General features: G+C 42.2%; 1 protein-coding gene across 2 annotated transcripts in view; it reads right to left on the minus strand.

Moving 5' to 3' along the window:
• Nucleotides 1-1,565: 1,565 nt before the first annotated feature.
• Nucleotides 1,566-21,285, minus strand: part of letmd1 (LETM1 domain containing 1) — a 30,192-nt gene continuing 10,472 nt past the window's right edge. The window contains exons 5-9 of one of the 2 annotated variants that reach the window (XM_043681956.2): nucleotides 13,093-13,279; nucleotides 8,571-8,672; nucleotides 8,143-8,295; nucleotides 6,309-6,405; nucleotides 1,566-3,940 (exon numbers count right to left, since the gene is read on the minus strand). In XM_043681956.2, the coding sequence (XP_043537891.1) occupies nucleotides 3,864-3,940; nucleotides 6,309-6,405; nucleotides 8,143-8,295; nucleotides 8,571-8,672; nucleotides 13,093-13,279 (616 nt within the window). In that variant the 3' untranslated portion in view covers nucleotides 1,566-3,863. The remainder of the gene's footprint in view (nucleotides 3,941-6,308; nucleotides 6,406-8,142; nucleotides 8,296-8,570; nucleotides 8,673-13,092; nucleotides 13,280-21,285) is intronic. The other variant, XM_043681957.2, reaches the window with a different exon arrangement.

Here is a 21,285-nt window from a genome sequence, read left to right on the forward strand (position 1 = left end):
TGGTTGCTACATCTGAAGGCGGCATTGGAGAGAGTGCAGCAACCATTTAAGAATGGTTCCAGGGTTGAAAAATTTCACTTGAAGACAGATTGAAGAAGTTGGGACTGTTTTGCTTAGACACAATGTGGCTAAGAGGAACTCTGATAGAGGTTGTCAAAATTTTGAGTCTGGATTGAGTAGATAGGGAGAAACTGTTCCTGCTTGTACAAGGATTAAGATTCAGAGGGAACAGATTTAAAGTGATTTGCAAAAGCAGCAAATGCATGGTAAGGAAAAGCTTTTTCACAGTGACTAGTTAAAGTATGGAATGCAACGTACTATCAGGAAGTGCAGTGGAGGCAGGTTCAGTTGAGGCATTCAACAAAGTATTAGATAATTATTTGGATAGAAATAGGGTGCAAGGGTATGAGGAAAAAGCAGGAGATTGGCGCTAGGTAATGACGAGGAGAAAGTGAGGACTGCAGATGCTGGAGATCAGAGTTGAAAATGTGTTGCTGGAAAAGCGCAGCAGGTCAGGCAGCATCCAAGGAACAGGAGAATCGACGTTTCAGGCACAAGCCCTTCTTCAGGAAGGCGGCATTGGAGAGAGTGCAGCAGCCATTTAAGAATGGTTCCAGGGATGAAAAAATTCACTTGAAGACAGATTGAAGAAGTTGGGACTGTTTTGCTTAGACACAATGTGGCTAAGAGGAACTCTGAAGAAGGGCTTATGCCCGAAACGTCGATTCTCCTGTTCCTTGGATGCTGCCTGACCTGCTGCGCTTTTCCAGCAACATTTTCAGCTAGGAAATGACGCTCAACTTCACATTTCCTCATATACTCCATCTACCAGAATTTTGCTCACTCAGTCAGGATGCAGAGGATAGAGATTATGTCATCTTCACAACATGCTTTTGTACCTATCTTTGCATCATCTGATGCCTTTGACCCCCTCATCTAAGTTACTGGTATAAATTGTAAAAGGTTGAGCAGCAGCACAAATACTTGAGATCCCATTTGACACGTTACCAATCTGAGAGAGATCGATATATGCTTTTTGCCAGCCAGCCAATTACACACAGCTCCCCCCCCCTTTCTTAATACTATGAGCCTCTACTTAATAGAATGAATTTTTATCTGGCTCCTTGCCAAATGTCTTCTGGAAACCCAAATATAGTACATCAATATGCTCCCCTTTATCCATAGTGTGTTACTCCTTCAAAGAATTCCAATAAATTGGTTAGGATTTCCCTTTCACAAAACCATGCTAACCTTATTCACTACACTTCTTCAAACCTTGAAATTTCTCTCTCTCCCCCTTTTAAAACCCATCTTTTTAGTCAACCCTTCCTAATATCTCCTTTAGTTCACTGTCTGTCTTGTCTGATTATCTGTCTGAGAGGCACATTCTAGGCACTACAGTCCATTGTTGACATTCAGAGGGAACTGGAAGCTCTATCACTTTTGGATGTGGTAAATATTATATTGGAAAATCTAATTCACTCAAGATATAACAGCCTTTCGGCCTAGTGCACTGGTCAATAAACAGCACAACCAGTGCTGGTATTACGAAACAAGTCAAAAAGAACACAAAATAATTTTATTGACATAACAGGCGTATATTTTTCCACATTGACATGAGCCAAAACAGAGGCCATTTTATGCACAAACCTCATTAGCATTCCAAACACATATCCACTCACAATACATCTCTGAATAAAAATACTTATGAAATGAAGGTATCCATCTTCACATTAAAAAAAAATTTCAAGTAAACTTTTTTTAAAAATCTCTTATGCGATGTGCAATTCCAAAGAAACAATCAGTAGTACTGGAACATATAAGCAGGTTATCAGTGCAATGTAGGTGCTATTAATTCAAATGCCTGCTGAGTAATGTTAGTTCATGCCCACTGTTTGGGAAATCTAAACTCGAAATTCACAAAACGATTCAAGTTGTTCACTTGTGTTAATAAATGGCACAGTTTCAGATGCCAACTTGCTGCCCTTGTTTGGAAAGGACAGAGCTTGGGAGGTTCTTTTCATCTTCACTCTCAATTGGATAGATGTTTTGCAGGGCAATCCATTCAGCCACTGGCTGGATGCTTAAGATGAAAACCACCTATATCATCTTCTGTTCAACTTTGAAAGAAATATTTCCAGCTCCACTCCTCTGTACCTAAGGTACTCTAAACACATCACACAGCATTGCAGCATAAAGATTGAGGTGGAAAGTAGGAGAAGTAAACCTAACTTGAGTTACATAAACAGCAACAATTATCCAGGATTCTACAGTGTAGCAGAGTCAGAATTTTGAATTTAAGAAAAAAAATGACTCTGCACAATATTCAAGCTCTGGTAGACTCCTCCTATTGAATTCTTGGCATCAGTGCTTCTACTTTACTGTCATGAAGCAACCATATATTTTGAATAGCAAAACTCATTGCTCAGGTGACAGTGTGCTAGTGCGGTGGAACTACATCACAAAGTGTAGTGTGAAACAGGAACTGGGACGAATGATATTTAAAAAAATAAGATGAAATCAAAACAATATGGGCATATAGTAGGCAGCAATACTTCAAGTAAGACAGTGTAGAAGCTACCACTAATTTGCACTCACTCTTGTTGCCTATTACTGGCAGAGGAATTAACATGGGCAGCAGATAATTAAGTAAACATCACTTTTTTCCCTTTGAGTTGAGTTAAATATTCAAATCAGTGTCTTATAACAATCCCTCAGTAAACTGTGCCAGCAGTTTTGACAAAGACATGACATTCTATTTGATTATACAGGTAGCTACAAGCTTAAAGCATTCAGCAAATGCAAAAATACTCTCCAAAAAATGCACTAACACCAATTTATATGGCCATTAATGAAATATCAGAGTGCCATAAATATGCTTAAAACAGTAGATCTAGCCCCACTTGACATCAGGTACTTCAATGTGTTTGGCCAGCAGAGTTCTGACAAAAGGTCAATGATCTGAAACGTTAACTCTATTTCTCATTCTTAAGCTTTTGAGTGTTTTCAGAATTTGGTTTTATTTCAGATTTCCAGCATCTGCAATATTTTGCTTTAGTTTTGGTATTATTGACCTGAATATCTTTAGCATTGGAGTGTGAATCATAAGCATTAGGTTGGTCATGAGTTCAATCTACTATGCAAAAGGTGAATTTTCCATGTCCCCTCTGTATTTCAACTGCAAAATCAATAGCTGCATTAAGTGAAAAGTGAAATGGGGAAAATTTGAAGAAGTATTCAGTGACTTTTTTTAAAAAAAAAGATGTTGTTTATATAGTCCAAGTTTCATGTTACTCAAAGCATTTGAATAATGAGCCAGACAGTGACATGCCTTTACCACAAAGCAAAGGAAGGAGCAGTGCAGCTTTGACTGCAACATTGCTGCATTTGATCACACACTTGGCTTTGTCTGAAGTTGCTAAGGCATTTGCATATAACTTATGACATTATATTAACCTCTTATTTTAATAGCAATTTTAAGTGTCCCTTTACTACTGGTCAAATCTTCCAACAATCAAAAATTTGCACATGACTTGACTGCAAACATATCAAAAATGATCTCCCACTGCAGTAAGCTATAAAAGTATTGGTCCAAAAGCATTGTTTCTTTTAAATTAATTCATGTGTGCGCTTTTAAATAAACGATGGAATACATATTTTTCTTTTTCACTCAGATAAATGCATTGAATTTCATTAGGGGAAATCTGCCTCCAAACACAATCATTACACAATAAGAGGCTAGCTATGACAATCTTTTGAATTCTGGAGTCTCATTCTTGCAGTAATGTAGGAATAGTACGTTGTCAACACAACACAGATGTCTTAGGTAAACAAATGCAAAACTGGAATTGCCCATCTAAGGCTTACTTGCTTTTTCTGGAATTGTGGTAATTTGTGGAAAGTAACACCATGCTATGTAACAGCAGCGAGGCTTCAGAATCTGAAATCAGAAAGTATTTCAGTTTTTTTTTAAATTTCGAACTGGTAGATGTTTTTATGTATTTACCACTATTACAAAAAAAACCTAGCTATGTAAAAATGTGACTCCTATCCTGACCACAGCTCTTACAGTTTTATTTTTTCAGAAACCTGTGACTCTCCAAACAGAGCAAAATAGAATTTTCACCAATAGCACAAATGGGAAAAATCTTCACCACTCTATTAAACAGTGAGTCTGACCTTTTCTCTCTCCTTTCTCTTTAAAAAGTCTAACCTCAAAGAAATAGAGAAAGAGCTTTAAAAAAATTACAGAAGTTTAAAACACTACAAATGGAACACCTACAAAGATACAATACTGTCCAAGCAATGTAAGTGTATACTTGGAAATGGTAAGCATAGACTGAATGAGCGCGACACTGATTGCAATAAATGGTTCAGAAGAGCAATGAGGATAAATTATCCCTATTGATTCTACAGTGAGAAAGAGAAATGAATATTAGAAGGTTGGTCATTTGGAAAATTCGGCCCACTGTAGATAAAACAAAAAATCTCGGTTGACATTCCAGTACAGTAGTGAGGGAGTGCTGTACTATTATGAGACATTAAACCAAAGGCCATGTGTTTCATTGCCATGGCACTACTTGAAGAGAAGGAGAAAGTTTTCCTAGTGTCAAGGTTTATTCCATATTAGGACAGCGTGATGACTCAGTGGTTAGCACTGCTGCCTCACAGCACCAGAGACCCAGGTTCAATTCCAGTCTTGGGCAATTGTCTGTGTGGAGTTTGTACATTCACCTCTTACAGTCATAGAGATATACAGCACGGAAACAGATCCTTCGGTCCAACCCATCCATGCCGACCAGGTATCCCAACCCAATCTGGTCCCACCTGCCAGCACTTGGCCCATATCTCTCCAAACCCTTCCTATTCATATACCCATCCAGATGCCTTTTAAATGTTGTCATTGTACCAACCTCCACCGCTTCCTCTGGCAGCTCATTCCATACACGTACCACCCTCTGTGTGAAAAGGTTGTCCCTTACGTCTCTTTTATATCTTTCCCCGATCACCCTAAATATATGCCCTCTCGTTCTGCACTCCCCCACCCCGGGGAAAAGGCTTTATCTATTCATCCTATCCATGCCCCTCATGATTTTCTAAATCTCTCTAAGGTCACCCCTCAGCCTCCTGGGAAAATGGTCCTACCCTATTCAGCCTTTCCCTATAGCTCAAATCCTCCAACCCTGGCAACATCCTTGTCAACATTTTCTGAACCCTTTCAAGTTTCACAACCTCCTTCTGATAGGAAGGAGACCAAAATTGCACGCAATATTCAAACAGTGGCCTAACCAATATCCTGTACAGCTGCAACATGACCTCCCAACTCCTGTACTCAATACTCTGACCAATAAAAGAAAGCATACCAAATGCCTTCTTCACTATCCTATCTACCTGCGACTCCACTTTCAAGGTCTCTTTGTTCAGCAACACTCCCTAGGACCTTACCATTAAGTGTATAAGTCCTGTTAAGATTTGCTTTCTCAAAATGCAGCACCTCGCATTTATCTAAATTAAACTCCTATCTGCTGGGTTTCCTCTGGGTATTCCAGTTTCATCCCACAGTGCAACGGGTGTGCAGGTTAGGTGGATTGGCTGTGCTAAATTGCGCATAGTGTTCAGGGATATGTGGGATATGTAGGATATTTGGATAAACTATTGTAAACGTAAGGTGATGGGGATAGGATAGGGGACTGGGTCCGAGTGGGCCAAATGGCCTCCTTTTGCATTGTAGGGATTATAATCAACCCAAAAACAGACCATCAAACACCAAAACAGACCATTTGTTCATTCATGTCACTGGCATTTGTGGAAGCAAAACATTAGCTTTTGTATTTGGCCTAAGACAGTTTCATTAGGTGTGTCTACCTCAGGCATTTCTATCCATTCTCATAGATTAGCTAGGCATGCGGCCTCTTCCCTACTTCTGGAGTTGAGATATCCCTTTCTCAATTTCCCTTCCTGTGGGGAAAGGCTTGGTCTTCAACTTGCTATTCATGAATTACCATATCCAAGAAAAAATAACGTAGTTGCCCGAAGCATCTGTTCACCATGGTGTCTTAGTTAATTATATGGAATCAGGCAAACCGCTGTTAGTTCAGGGAATTCCGTATTGGAAACGGTTGTGAAAATAGAATGGCTGAATAAATGGGAGGCAAAAATTTCCAAAGGGTATGAGAAACAGATTTAGTGATAATACTTTCAAAAAGCCAGCCACCTTCCTGCATTTTAGAAGTCTGTGATTTTATAGCGACCAAAAGACAGCCATTATATTATCAGTAATAAGAGGCACTTGCTCTGTAAACTTTTACCTTTTAACTTCTTAGAAAGTTGCACCCATTTGGTTAACCATTCCTTACACTCTGCTGCATTCAGGTGCACTGAGTTCAGACCTCTTATATAACATGCCTTGAAATCAGAACCACAAAACATTGATCAGACAAACTACACTCTCAGAGACAAATGGAGAAACAAATAATATAAAATAATATGAAACTTTTTTTTTGCAATTTGCATACATACCTGTGTAAAAGTCAAATCTGAGACATCAATGTTTTGCGCGAAAGTTTAAGTAGTCAACTTTTTAAAAAGCATTATTTGCAGGGGTTTGCATACTGTGGGCTGCCATAGGAACCTATACATGGATCAGCTAACTGCTTCCAGACTGTTGCTATTATACAGATGAGTGTATCCTATTGAGGGATGGTCGGCTGCAGTTGGATAGGTTCACCTTCAGTTGTGGTTGTGCCTTCACAGGGAAACGATTGGGTGATGTTAATAAAGCATCATTTTAAGAAGTTCTTGATAGCTAAGCAGATTCACAACAGAGCTTTTTGGATAGCTTCTCCTACCCATTGAAACTTCTTTATTGAGTGTGTATGGGTGGGAGTGGGTGGACAGCCAGTGGCTTTTGATCCCTGAAAAACTAAGGTTGACTTTTAAAAGAGCTATATGAGAAATGAAATGTCAAGCCAAAGGTATCGGGTAAAATGTTGGACAAGATTTCCTTAATCTAGTGATGGACATATTTATATTTTGTAACAATAACATTTCATTGAACAAGACGACATCAGAAGGTTAATACATGAAAACATAGATAAAAACAGCACAATATTCCGCTCATCACCGACTGATTCAAGTCAAGCCCAGCAGTGGTTTCCACATCTGAACGACAAATAGGTGAATCTGTTCAAGACTTTCATTCACCAAGTTCAGACAGGCTAGGCTCAAAACATCAGCTCCACACATGCATCTGATGATAATGGTCTGTTTATTCAGCAGAGTAACAATTAAGTCTACAATGTTAGTAATGTATCATTAGCATGGTGGAGAAATGAAAGAAAACCCTAGCTAATAAACAACTCTTTTAATGACACTATCCACATTTACATTCTCTCTGCATTATGTCACCCAAGCACAAATTTGAAAAGGACACGGTGGGATATTATAAACAAAATCCATTCACAAGGTCACTTTGAGACAATGGGTTCAAGATGTAAAAAAATATTTCTCCCATTCAGGCCCCTCTAACCCCACCTAAAGTACATGCTATTTTCCAAATGACAAGACAATACTGTCTGCTTCTAATTCAAAGTACTTCTTATGGTCTGACAAAAACAATGTAGGTTTTTACTGCACTGGAACCTACATGCCATCCTTAACATTGTTAGTGGCCAGCACTGTATGATTTTGCAAGCCGTACTGGGATGTTTGTTTGGTGCCCCACAACATGCTTGCCTGATATCATGGAGACCAGTGCCTCAGAATAAGGGCCACCATTTCACTGTGCATATGGATGACTGGCCAGTGCACTTCACTGGCAGGTCAACCCGGTCAAAATCAATTTCCTGTCTCTATATTACTCCAGCCCCACAACCGAAGAAATCTGCGCTCCTCCAATTCTTTCGCCCCATCACTGGTGGCTGTGCCTTCTGCCATCCAGGCCCTAAGTAGCTGAATTCCTTTCTAGAAACTACTCTTCTTTGCCTCCTCAATGACTTCTTTAAAATATACCTTCTCAAAACAAATGGCACTTCTTTGTTTTGGCCTCTATTTTCATTGGAATAAACTTCTGTTAAAGGCATTAAATGAATGCAAGTTGTTGTTGTTATGTAAACTACACAACATCAATTCTTTTTTACTCACAGTCCTCAGTTCATCCTCTGACAGGTTGTGAACACCGAAGACATTGAGAGCTTGGTCCAAATGATGAATCTCCATTATGTGGCTCCGGAGGCGATGGCGCATGATGAAGGTAGGCAAGTGTGGAGTCAGAAACATCACCTTGCTCAAGGTTTTCTAAGAACATAACAGCAGTTGAAAGAGGGGGAAAGCAAGCAAATGGGTGTAACATTTCCTCTATTCCTTTCATTTCAAATGGGACTTAAATATTGTTGAAAGAAAACAAGCCATGAAATTTCACTTTACAAAAATGCCCAACAAATTACTCCACTATCTCAACAAAAACATTGAAAACACAGCATGGCAGAGTTCCATTAAGCTGTGTCGTTAATTAAACCTGCTTAATAGTTCACAGAAATAGACTTCTTAGAAGGTTTCAGCCAATTGCTCACCATCTGGCGTGCATTAATGTATCGTATTTCTAATGGACGTCCCGAGAAAGGCTTTGCCACCAAATACAGCTGGGAGATTTCTGGGTGGATACCTTCCTGAACCTTAAATTAAATACAGAACAATATGAAAAAATGTAAATGCATTGACAGCCAAAATAAAATCAGCTTCCTACATCGGAATTAAGTAAATAATGTATTCAGTGTCAAAAGCTAGGTTGTTTGCCTCAGCAGAGTCATCAATTAGATCAAAAAACAATTAAAATTTCAGGAGAATAAATGATTTAAAAAGCAGCAACTCATCGACAGTCCCCAATAAGCTGATATATCTAATTTAGCAGATATGTTAAGAATTAAATAATTAAAACTTTATTTTAATGGAGGGTGGAGGATTCTTTTCTTCTGAATAAGATGAACATAGAATATTACAGCACAGTACAGGCCCTTCGGCCCGTGATGTTGCACCGACCTGTGAAACCAATCTGAAGCCTATCTTATTCCATTTTCATCCATAAGTTTAGTCATTGACCATTTAAATGCCCTTTAAGTTGGCGAGTCTGCTACTGTTGCAGGCAGGGTGTTCCATGCCCCTACTACTCTGATTAAAGAAACTATCTCTGATATCTGCCCTATATCTATCACCCCTCAATTTAAAGCTATGCTCTCATGCTAGACATCACCATCCTAGGAAAAAGGCGCTCACTATCTACCCTATCTAACCCTCTGATTATGTTATATGTCTCAATTAAGTCACCTCTCAACCTTCATCGTTGGAATGAAAACAGCCTCAATTCCCTCAGCCTTTCCTCATAAGACCTTCCCTCCATACCAGGCAACATCCTAGTAAATCGCCTCTGAACCCTTTCCAAAGCTTCGATATTTTCTTATAATGCGGTGACCAGAACTATATGCAATACTCCAAGTGCGGCCACACCAGAGTTTTGTACAGATGCAGCATGACCTCATGGCTTTGAAACTCAATCCCTCTACTAATAAAAACTTAACACACCAATATGTCTTCTTAATAACCTGATCAACCTGGGTGGGAACTTTCAGGGATCTATGTACATGGACATCGAGATCTCTCTGCTCATCTACACTGTCAAGAATCTTAGCATTAGCCCAGCACTCTTTATTCATCCCAAAGTGAAATACCTCACACTTTTTCACATTAAACTCCTTTTGCCACCTCTCAGCCCAGCTCTGCAGCTTATCTATGCCCCTTTAAAGCCGGCAACATCCTTTGGCACTATCCACAACTCACAAATCATCTGCAAATTTACTACCCCATCCTTCTATGCCCTTATCCAGGACATTTATAAAAATGACAAACAACAGTGGCCCCAAAACAGATCCTTGCGGTACACCACTAGTAACTGAACTCCAGGATGAACATTTCCCATCAACCATCACCTTGTCTTCTTTCAGCTAGTCAATTTCTGATACAAACCGCTAAATCACCCTCAATCCCATGCCTCCCATGTATTTTGTGCAATAGCCTACCGTGGAAAACTTTATCAAATACCTTATTGAAATCCATATACATCACATCAACTGCTTTATCCTCATCCACCTATTTGGTCACCTTCTCAAAGAACTCAATAAGGTTTGTGAGGCCCGATCTACCCTTATCAAAATTGTGTTGACTATCCCTAATCAACTTATTCCTTTCTAGATGATTATAAATCTCATCTCTTATAACCTTTTTCAACACTTTATCCACAACTGAAGTAAGGCTCACTGGTTTATAATGACCAGGATTGTCTCTCCTCCCCTTCTTGAGCAAGGGGAGGACATTTGCTATCCTCCAGTCTTCTGGCATTATTCCTGTAGCCAATGACGACATAAAGATCAAAACCAAAGGCTATACAACCTCCTCCCTGGTTTCCCAAAGAATCCTAAAATAAATCCCATCCAGCCCAGGGAACTTATCTATTTTCACACTCTCCAGAATTGCTAACACCTCCTCCTTGTGAACCTCAATCCTGTCTAGTCTAGTAGCTTATATCTCTGTATTCTCTTCAACAACATTGTCTTTTACCAGTGTGAATACAGACGAAAAATATTCATTTAGCGCTTCTCCTATCTCCTTGGACTCCACACACAACTTTCCACTACTATCCTTGATTGGCACTAAACTTAGTCTAGTCATTCTTTTATTCCTGATATACCTATAGAAAGCTTTAGGGTTTTCTTTGATCCTATCTGCCAACAACTTCTCATGTTCCCTTTGGCTCTTCTTAGCTCTCTCTTTAGGTCTTTCCTGGCTAGCTTGTAACTCTCAAGCGCCCCAACTGAACCTTCATGTCTCAAAAGGATGCCATTGCTTAAAGACAGAACTATTGTCCCCTGTGTTCAAGGATCAGGTGTAACATGGGTTCACTGTAGGGTAGAACTTTTGTTGTTTTTCTCTTTTAACTCCTAAACTGAAAACAGCAATCCCATTTGACATTTCTATTTCCTACACCAGCTACCTGTGATCTTTGAGACAGCTTTCAAATCTACACTTAGATGTCTTATATGTCACATACGTCCAGCATGTCCTTAATGTTGTGACTATCTAGTCTTTCAAGGTGAAGTGCCTTTTCTTATTGGTTATATTTCGGTGCTTTCCCTTTAAGTGTTCTACTTTTGTTATGTGTCAAATGTTATTGAAAATCATTCTCACCTGAAATAACACCACAGAAGCTAGTATCCAATCATCCTTTATTTACACATACTTGACACTGGTCCATATTCCTCAGAGCGAACAGGACCTCTATGACTCCTGTTTATATCTGTCAGCCAGGGCTCCCTGATTGGACCAGGTTAACAGCCCCAATCAGGGAACTCATATTCCATGGGATCCACCTGGCTGACTTTGTTACAATCACTACATCCCAACTTACAAAATAACCCTCAACCTGTCATCATGGCACACTCGTATCCATTCTCTTTCCCCTTTTACTTTAGGTCTTATAGTTCTGTTAATTAAGATGTTAGGTAAGTGAGTTGTCTTGTGGCTTCTACCTAGCACACTAATGGTTGCTAGGAGCTTTGTAAAAGCCGAGGTTTATTTGTTCACTTTTTCTTCCTCACCTTCTTGGAAAGACAACATTCAGATAATCAGTCACAACCTGCACCTTGCTACTCCATAGTATAGATGAAAGTGTGGACTGCTGATGCTGGAGATCAGAGTCGAGATTGTGGTGCTGGAAAAGCACAACCGGTCAGGCAGCATCGGAGGAGCAGAAGAATCACGTTTCGGGCAAAAGCCCTTCATCAGGAATGAGGCTGAGAGCCGAGGGGGTGGAGAGATGGAGGTGGGGGTAATGGTGATAGGTCGGAGAGGAGGGTGGAGTGGATAGGTGGGAAGGAAGATGGACAGGTAGGTGTTGGATACGTGACACCGCTGGCCGCGAGGGCGGTGTCGAATTGGAAGGTTGGAACTGGGATAAGGTGGGGTGAGGGGAAATGAGGAAACTGATGTAATCCACATGGGGTTGGAGGGTCCGGAGGCAGAAGACCGCAATTTCCCCTCCCACGTGGTTGATGATTCCTTCCAAAGCATCTCATCCATGTCCCGCACCTCCACCCTTGAACCCCACCCCTCCAACTGAAACAAGGATGGAACCCCCTTGTTCCTCACCTTCCATCCCACCAACCTCCACATACATGGCATCATTCTCCGCCATTTCTGCCACCTACAAACAGACCCCACCACCAGAGATACATTTCCCTCCCCACCCCATCCGCTTTCTGTAAAGACCATTCCCTCCATGACTACCTTGTTAGGTCCACATGCCCTAACAGCCCACCCTCCCCTCCTAGCACCTTCCCCCGCCACTGCAGGAATTGCAAAACCTGCACCCACACCTCCATCCAAGCCCCCAAAACAGCCTTCCACAACCATCAGGGTTTTACCTGCACTTCCACACGTCATTTACTGTATCCGTTGCTCCTGATGTGGCCTCCTCTACGTTGGGGAGACAGGACGCCTACTCGGACAGTGCTTCAGAGAACATCTCCAGACCACATGCACCAACCAACCCCACCACACCGTGGCCGAACACTTCAACTCCCCCAAGGACATACAGGTCCTGGGCCTCCTCCATCACCACTCCCTAACCACCCGACACCTGGAGGAAGAATGCCTCATCTTATGCCTTGGGACCATCCAACCCCCACTGCATCAACTTGGACTTCACCAGTTTCCTCATTCCCCCTCCCCCACCTTATTCCAGTTCCAATCTTCCAACTCAGCACCGCCCTCACGACCAGCCCTACCTGTCCATCTTCCTTCCCACCTATCCACTCCAGCCTCCTCTCTGACCCCCACGTCCGTCTACCTATCGCAGTCTCAGCTACCTTCCCCCCAGCCCCACACCCCCCTCCCATTGATCTCTCCACACCCTCGGCTCACAGCCTTACTCCATAGTATAGCTTGTTCGTGCATCAATGTGGCACAACATTCAGCAAATGCACTTTTCAAAGCAATAAACTTGGGAATTATTCATTCCCTAATGCAACATATTTGTGTACCTACTTTAGTGCCAAGTTGCAATAGTTGGTTTTTCAGTCTTTTGTCTGGAAATCTTGACACTGCTTTGATCAAATTCTTCACAGCATTTGGGTAAGCCTCAGCCCGTATGGAGTGGTAGATTTCCATGAACTCCTTCTGCTGTTCGAGGTTCCAGAAGTGTCTTATTAACAGCTGCCGTGGAAAGAAATACCTACAAACAATAAAATATTAGATAGGTGTTTGAGATTTTGGAGAAGATTTGTAGCTCAAGTAGGTTTGCTCGCTGAGCTGGTGTGTTTGTTTTCAGGTGTTTCATCACCATGCTAGGTAGTATCATCAGTGAGTCTCCGGTGAAGCGTTGATGTTCTGTACCACTTGCTACTTAAATGTCGTGGTTTGTTGTGGTGGGTGATATCATTTCCAGTTTGGTTTCTGAGAAGTTGGTAAATGGGGTCCAAAGAAACATGTTTGTTAATGGAGTTGCAGTTTGAATAACATGCCTTGAGGAATTCCTGCATGTGTCTTTGTTTAGCCTGTCCCAGGGTGGATGCATTGTCCCAGTCGAACTGGTGTCCCTCTTCATCTATGTGTATGGATACCAATGAGAATCGGTCATGTATTCTGGTGGCTAGTTTCCTGCCCGTCGGTCCAAAATAATGTTTGTTGCAGTTGTTGCAGGGTATTTTGTATATTAGGTTCGTTCTGCTGGCTGTGGGTACAGGATCCTTTAAATTCATTAATATTTGTTTTAGTTTGGTGGTAGATTTTTGGGCTACCATGATAATTAATTTTGGAAAAATGTGGACGTAGTAGGGTTGTTGTAATGGGTGACTTTAACTTTCCCAATATTGATTGGAACCTCCTTTGAGCAGAAGATTTGAATGGAGCTGTTTTTGTAAGGTGTGTTCAGGAGGGTTTCCTAACTCAGTACGTTGACAGGCCGATGAGGGGAGAGGCCATTCTAGGTTTGGTGCTCGGAAACGAGCCGGGGCAGGTATCAGATCTTGTGGTGGGAGAGCATTTTGGTGATAGTGACCACAACTGCCTCACATTCTACATAGCTATGGAGGAGGAGAGGATTAGGCAAAATGGGAGGATATTTAAATTGGGGAAGAGGAAACTATGATGCGATTAGACATGAGTTAGGAAGCATGGACTGGGAGCAATTGTTTCATGGTAAAGGCATTATAGACATGTGGACACTGTTTAAGGAACAGTTGTTGCGAGTGATGAATAAATATGTCCCTCTGAGACAGGCAAGAAGGGATAAGGTAAAGGAACCTTGGATGACGAGAGCAGTGGAGCTTCTCGTCAAAAGGAAGAAGGTAGCTTACATAAGGTGGAGGTAGCTAGGGTAAAGCTCAGATCTAGAGAATTACAGGCAGGCGAGGATTGAGCTCAAAAAAGGTCTGAGGAGAGCCAGGAGGGGGCACAAGAAAGGCTTGGCAGAACGGATTAGGGAGAACACAAAGGCATTTTACACTTATGTAAGGGATAAGAGAATGGTCAAAGAAAGAGTAGGGCCGATCAGGGATAGCATAGGGAACTTGTGTGTGGAGTCTGAGGAGGTAGGGGGAGCCCTAAATGAGTTTTTTGCTTCTGTCTTTACGAAAGAAACAAACTTTGTAGTGAATGAAACCTTTGAAGAGCAGGTGTGCATTCTGGAATGGATAGAGATAGAGGAAGCTGATGTGCTGAAAATTTTGTCAAACATTAAGATTGACAAGTCGCCAGGCCCGGACCAGATTTGTCCTCGGCTGCTTTGGGAAACGAGAAATGCAATTGCTTCGCCACTTGCGAAGATCTTTGCATCCTCGCTCTCCACTGGAGTCGTACCTGAGGACTGGAGAGAGGCAAATGTAATTCCTCTCTTCAAGAAAGGAAATAGGGAAGTCCCCAGCAATTACAGACCAGTAAGTCTCACGTCGGTCGTCTGTAAGGTGTTAGAAAGGATTCTGAGGGACAGGATTTATGACCATCTGGAAGAGCATGGCTCGATTAAATGCAGTCAACACGGCTTTGTGAGGGGCAGGTCAAGCCTCACAAACCTTATCGAGTTCTTTGAGGATGTGACTAGAAAAGTTGATGAAGGTCGAGCTGTGGATGTGGTGTATATGGACTTCAGCAAGGCATTTGATAAGGTTCCCCATGGTAGGCTCATTCAGAAGGTCAGGAGGAATGGGATACAGGGGAACTTAGCTGTCTGGATACAGAATTGGCTGGCCAACAGAAGACAGCGAGTGGTAGTAGAAGGAAAATATTCTGCCTAGAAGTCAGTGGTGAGTGGTGTTCCACAGGGCTCTGTCCTTGGGCCTCTACTGTTTGTAATTTTTATTAATGACTTGGATGAGGGGATTGAAGGATGGGTCAGCAAGTTTGCAGACGACACAAAGGTTAGAGGTGTCGTTGACAGTATAGAGGGCTGTTGTAGGCTGCAGCGGGAAATTGACAGGATGCAGAGCTGGGCTGAGAGGTGGCAGATGGAGTTCAACCTGGATAAATGCATTTTGGAAGGTCAAATTTGAAAGCTGAGTACAGGATTAAGGATAGGATTCTTGGCAGTGTGGGGGAACAGAGGGATCTTGGTGTGCAGGTACATAGGTCCCTTAAAATGGCCACCCAAGTGGACAGGGTTGTTAAGAAAGCATATGGTGTTTTGGCTTTCATTAACAGGGGGATTGAGTTTAAGAGTCGTGAGATCTTGTTGCAGCTCTATAAAACTTTGGTTAGACTGCACTTGGAATACTGCGTCCAGTTCTGGTCGCCCTATTATAGGAAAGATGTGGATGCTTTGGAGAGGGTTCAGAGGAGGTTTACCAGGATGCTGCCTGGACTGGCTTATCTTATGAAGGGAGATTGACTGAGCTCAGACTTTTTTCAGTGGAGAAAAGGAGGAGGGGGGGACCTAATTGAGTTATACAAGATAATGAGAGGCATAGATAGAGTCGATAGCCAGAGACTATTTCCCAGGGCAGAAATGGCTAACACGAGGGATCGTAGTTTTAAGCTGGTTGGAGGAAAGTATAGAGGGGATGTCAGAGGCGGGTTCTTTACACAGAGAGTTGAGAGAGCATGAAATGCGTTGCCAGCAGCAGTTGTGGAAGCAAGGTCATTGGGGACATTTAAGAGACTGCTGCACATGCATATGGTCACAGAAATTTGAGGGTGCATACATGAGGATCAATGGTCGGCACAACATCGTGGGCTGTTCTGTGCTGTACTGTTCTATGTTCTAATTAGGGGCCGGAGTAGTCTGGTCGTCATCTCTGAAATATCTTTGATGTACGGTAGGGTGGCTAGAGTTTCTGGGTATGTTGTGTCTTCCTGTTTAGGTCCGTTGTGCGGGAATCGGTGGACTGCGCTTATTGGGTAACTGTTGTTCCTGAATATATTGTATAGGTGTTTCTCCTTGGCTTCTCATAGTTCCTGGGTGCTGCAGTGTGTTGTGACTCATTTAAGTAATGTCCAGACGCAGCTCCATTTGTGGGTGTTGGGATGGTTGCTCCTGTAGTTGAGTATCTGGTCAGTGTGTGTGGCTTTCCTGTAAACGCTGGTCTGCAGTTCTCTATTAGCTTTTCGTTCTACCGTGACATCCAAGAAGGGGAGTCGGTCGTTGTTCTCTTCCTCTTTGGTGCTTTATACCAGTAAAAATGTGGTTTGTGTGTTTGTGGGTCTCTTCTAGATTGTTGCGTTTTGTGATGACAAATATGTCATTCACTTAGTGGACCCAAAGCTGAGGTTGGATCACGGGAAGGCTGTTCATTCTAACCTTTGCATAACTGCTTCTGTTGTAAATCCAGATATTGGTGATCCCATGTGGTGTCCCATTGATTTGTTTATATATCTTGTTGTTGAATGTGAAGTGAGTTGTGAGGGACAGGTCCAGTAGTTTGAGGATGCTGTCCTTGCTGATGGAGTTGGTGCTGTCAGCTGTTTGTCTAGCAGTGAGGCCAGTGTTTCTTTTGCCAGGGTGATGTTTATTGGTGCGAGTAGGGCTGTCACGTCAAAGAAAATCCATCAACCTACCACCACACTGAAACAGCTACTGATCCCGTACCCCACAGCCAGCAGAATGAACATTAAATACAAAATATTACAACAAACATTATATCAGACAAACTGGCAGGATACTAGTCACCAGGATACATGAGCACCAACTAGCCACCAAAAGATGACCAACTATTACTGATATCCATACACACAGACAAAGAGGGACACCAGTTTGACTAGGATAATGCATCCACCCTGAAACAGGCAAAGACACGTGCAGGAATTCCTAGAGGCCTGGTATTCAAACCGGAACTCCATCAACAGACATATAGATTTGGACCCCAATCACTAACATCTCAGAAACAGAAGTGGAAATAATATCATCTCCCACAACAAACCACGACACACAAATAGCAAATGGGACAGAACACCAATGCTCACTGCTGATTGTTACCTAGCATGGTGATGAAACGTCTCAAGAACAAACCCACCAGCTCACTGTGCAAACCTACAAATTGTTACATACAGATTTCAGAAACATACAAGTTCAGCAGATCAATGCTGGCAGACACGCCAACAATTCTGACACTGTTATATCTTTACTGCCCTTAAGATTCACATAAAGCTTCACTACCACTCCTTATAAAGACATTGACTGGAACCAATCCATGTGATACAACGTTCTGTTCCAATAACAAACATGAAGGCAGATGGTGTGTTAATAAGCGAAGAAGGTTACCTCGGAGTACAATGGGACCTTGATCAGATGAACAAATGGGCCAAAGGGATGAGGAGTGGCAGAAGGAATTTAATTTAGATAAATGTAAAGTGTTGCATTTCCTATGTCAAATCAGGGGCAGGACTTATACACTTAATGGTAGGGTCCTGGGGAATGTTGCCAAACAAAGAGACCTTGCTATGCAGGTTCCTAGTACCCTGAAGGTAGGGTCACAGGTAGATAGGATAATGAAGGTGATATTTGGTACACTTGCCTTTATTGGTTAGTGCATTAAGTATTGGAGTTGGGATCAACTCGGAGAAAGTGAGTACTGCAGATGCTGGAGATCAGAGTCGAGAGTGTGGTATAAGCACTTCCTGATGAAGGGTGTCTGCCCGACAAGTTGATTCTCCTGGTCCTCGGATGCTGCCTGACATGCTGTGCTTTTCCAGCACCACACTCTCGACTATCGGAGTTGGGATGTCATGTTGCAGCTGTACAGGACATTGGTTAGGACACTTTTGGAATACTGCGTTCAATTCTGGTCTCCCTGCTACAGGAAAGATGTTATTAAACTTGAAAAAGTACAGAAAAGATTTATAAGGATGTTGCTGGGATTGCAGGGATTAAGCTAAAGGGAGAGACTGAATAGGGTGGGGCTATTTTCCCTGGAGCATCAGAGGCTGAGGGTAACCTTACAGAGGTTTATAAAATTATAAGGGACATGGATAGGGTAAATAGACAAGGTCTTTTCCCGGAGTTGAGGAGTCCAAAACTAGAGGGCATAGGTTTAAGGTGAGAGGGGAAAGATTTAAAAGAGACATTAGCTGCCACAGAAGGTGGTGTGTGTATGGAATTAGCTGCCACAGAAATTGGAGGAGCCTTGTACAATTACAATATTTAAATGTCATCTGTTGGATACATGAGCAGGAAGGGTTGAGAGAGATATGGGCAAAATGCTGGCAAATGGGACTAGATTAATTGAGGATATCTGGTCAGCATAGGCGAGTTGGACCAAAGAGTCTTTTTCTGTGCTGTACATCTGTATAAGGATCTTAATCAGATGGGCCAACGGGCTGAGAAGTGGTAGATGGAGTTTAATTCAGATAAATGCGAGGTGCTGCAATTTGGGAAGTCAAATCTTAGCAGGACTTATACACTTAATGGTAAGGTCCTAGGGAGTGTTGCTGAACAAAGAGACCTTGGAGTGCAGGTTCATCGCTCCTTGAAAGTGGAGTCGCAGGTAGATAGGATAGTGAAGAAGGCGTTTGGTATGCTTGCCTTTATTGGAAAGAGTATTGAGTACAGGCGTTGGGAGGTCATGTTGCGGCTGTACAGGACATTGGTTAGGCCACTGTTGGAACATTCCGTGCAATTCTGGTCTCCTTCCTATCAGAAGGATGTTGTGAAACTTGAAAGGGTTCAGAAAAGATTTACAAGGATGTTGCCAGGGTTGGAGGATTTGAGCTGTAAGGAGAGGCTGAACATGCTGGGGCTGTTTTCCCTGGAGCGAAGGCTAAGGGGTGACCTTATAGATGTTTACAAAATTATGAGGGGCATGGATAGGATAAATAGGCAAAGTCTTTTCCCTGGGGTGGAGGAGTCCAGAACTAGAGGGCACAGGTTTAGGGTGAGAGGGGAAAGATATAAAAGAGACCTAAGGGGCAACCTTTTCATGCAGAGGGTGGTATGTGTATGGAATGAGCTGCCAGAGGAAGTGGTAGAGGCTGGTACAATTGCTACATTTAAAAAGGCATTTGGATGGGTATATGAATAGGAAGGGTTTGGAGGGATATGGGCCCGGTGCGGGCAGGTGGGACTAGATTGGGTTGGGATATCTGGTCAGCATGGACAATTTGGACCGAAGGGTCTGTTTCCGTGCTGTACGTCTCTATGACTCTATAACTCTGAGGTGGAAAAGAAAGCTCATAAGATGCTACATTCTGTATACCTTAGAAATCTGGGAAACAATCTGTGGAAGAAAATAGAAGCTTTTGTAAAGTACCTGCCAAATTGTATACTTCAAATTCCGCACAAAGATCATAAGACAAAAGACAAGGCGCTTGACATGGCAAGAGAAAAAGTATGACATCTAGAAACTAAAGTGCCAATACTTTAACCATTTATCAAAGCTGCAAAGCTATAGAGATCTCTTCTAAACAGTAATGCAGAGGGCAGAAAGAGAGGTGGACTTCGGCATAGTTGGATGACTGACATTTCAGAGTGGTTGCAGAAGAGCTGCCATGGATCTGTGAGGATGGCACAACAAATTGCTGGATATTATGGTAGAAAGAACACAGAATGGGGAATGTACAAAAGTGTACAGAAAAGCCACACACGGACCAGATCCTGAATTATAACAGCAACCACCCAAACACACACGAGAGAAGCTGCATTAGGACCCGGTCAAAAGGGCTGCAACACACTGCAGCACTCCTGACTGGTGAAGAGAGGAAGAATACCGTTACAAGGGCTTCGCCAAGAGCCGATATCCCCTCAACTTCATCTGCAGATGCTTGGCAGACAAACAACGTGACAAGGACATGCCACAACCCAACACACCAACCGTGCTCCCTTATATATAAAAAAAACTCGGAACTGACAGCCAGAATCCTCCAACCATTCGGATTTATGACAGCACGTATACTAACAGTCACACTCAGCCAACTCACCAGAACAAAAGACCCAAAACCCATCATATGTGGGACAAACATAGTGTACAAGATTCCATGCAGAGACTGCACAAAATACTACATAGGACAAACAGGCAGACAACTAGTGATCCGCATTCATGAACATCATAAACACCATGATCAGCTATCTTTAGTATCTATACTCATAGATGACAAGGACCACAAATTTGACTGGGACAACACAGCAATAATAGGACAAGCCAAACAGAGGATAGCCAGAGAATTCTTAGAAACTTGGCACACATCCACGGACTCCATCAATAAACACATTGACCTCAACCCAATATACTGACCACTGCAATGAGCAACTGAAAGCAGTAGGAATGAAATCAAATAAATTCCAACCTACACAGTACAGGAGGCTCAACAGCACTGAGGATGTTACCTAGAAAGAGGATGAAATGTCTGCAAACCAACTTCCCAGCTCGGTGAACACACCCACAACAACTACAACCGGCACCCGAGCTACAAATCTTTACAAAAACCTTGAACAGATGAAATAGGTATATACCACGACAGCAGATCTCCTGGCAGGAGCAGCTCCAAGTAGGATAGGATACGACACAAATAAACACTTGAGGATTTGCTTTTACTTGTTCTTTCACATTCATTGCTCAACGCAATGGACCTCGAGCAAACTGTATACAATCATAATGGGCTAAATAACTCACTTAGAAAATGGAGAAAATGATAACAGAAGATGCTGGAAATGCACAACAGGTCTGGCAATATCTACTGGAGGGAGAAACAATTAACATATCGTGGCACCATCTTTTCATCAGAACTGGAGGATTAGAAATGAACATACAATTAGGC

The sequence above is a fragment of the Chiloscyllium plagiosum genome, unplaced genomic scaffold (assembly GCF_037043375.1).
Source record: "Chiloscyllium plagiosum isolate Xiang-an unplaced genomic scaffold, Cpla_swu_hap1 HiC_scaffold_53X, whole genome shotgun sequence".
In the NCBI taxonomy this organism is placed as follows: Eukaryota; Metazoa; Chordata; class Chondrichthyes; order Orectolobiformes; family Hemiscylliidae; genus Chiloscyllium; species Chiloscyllium plagiosum.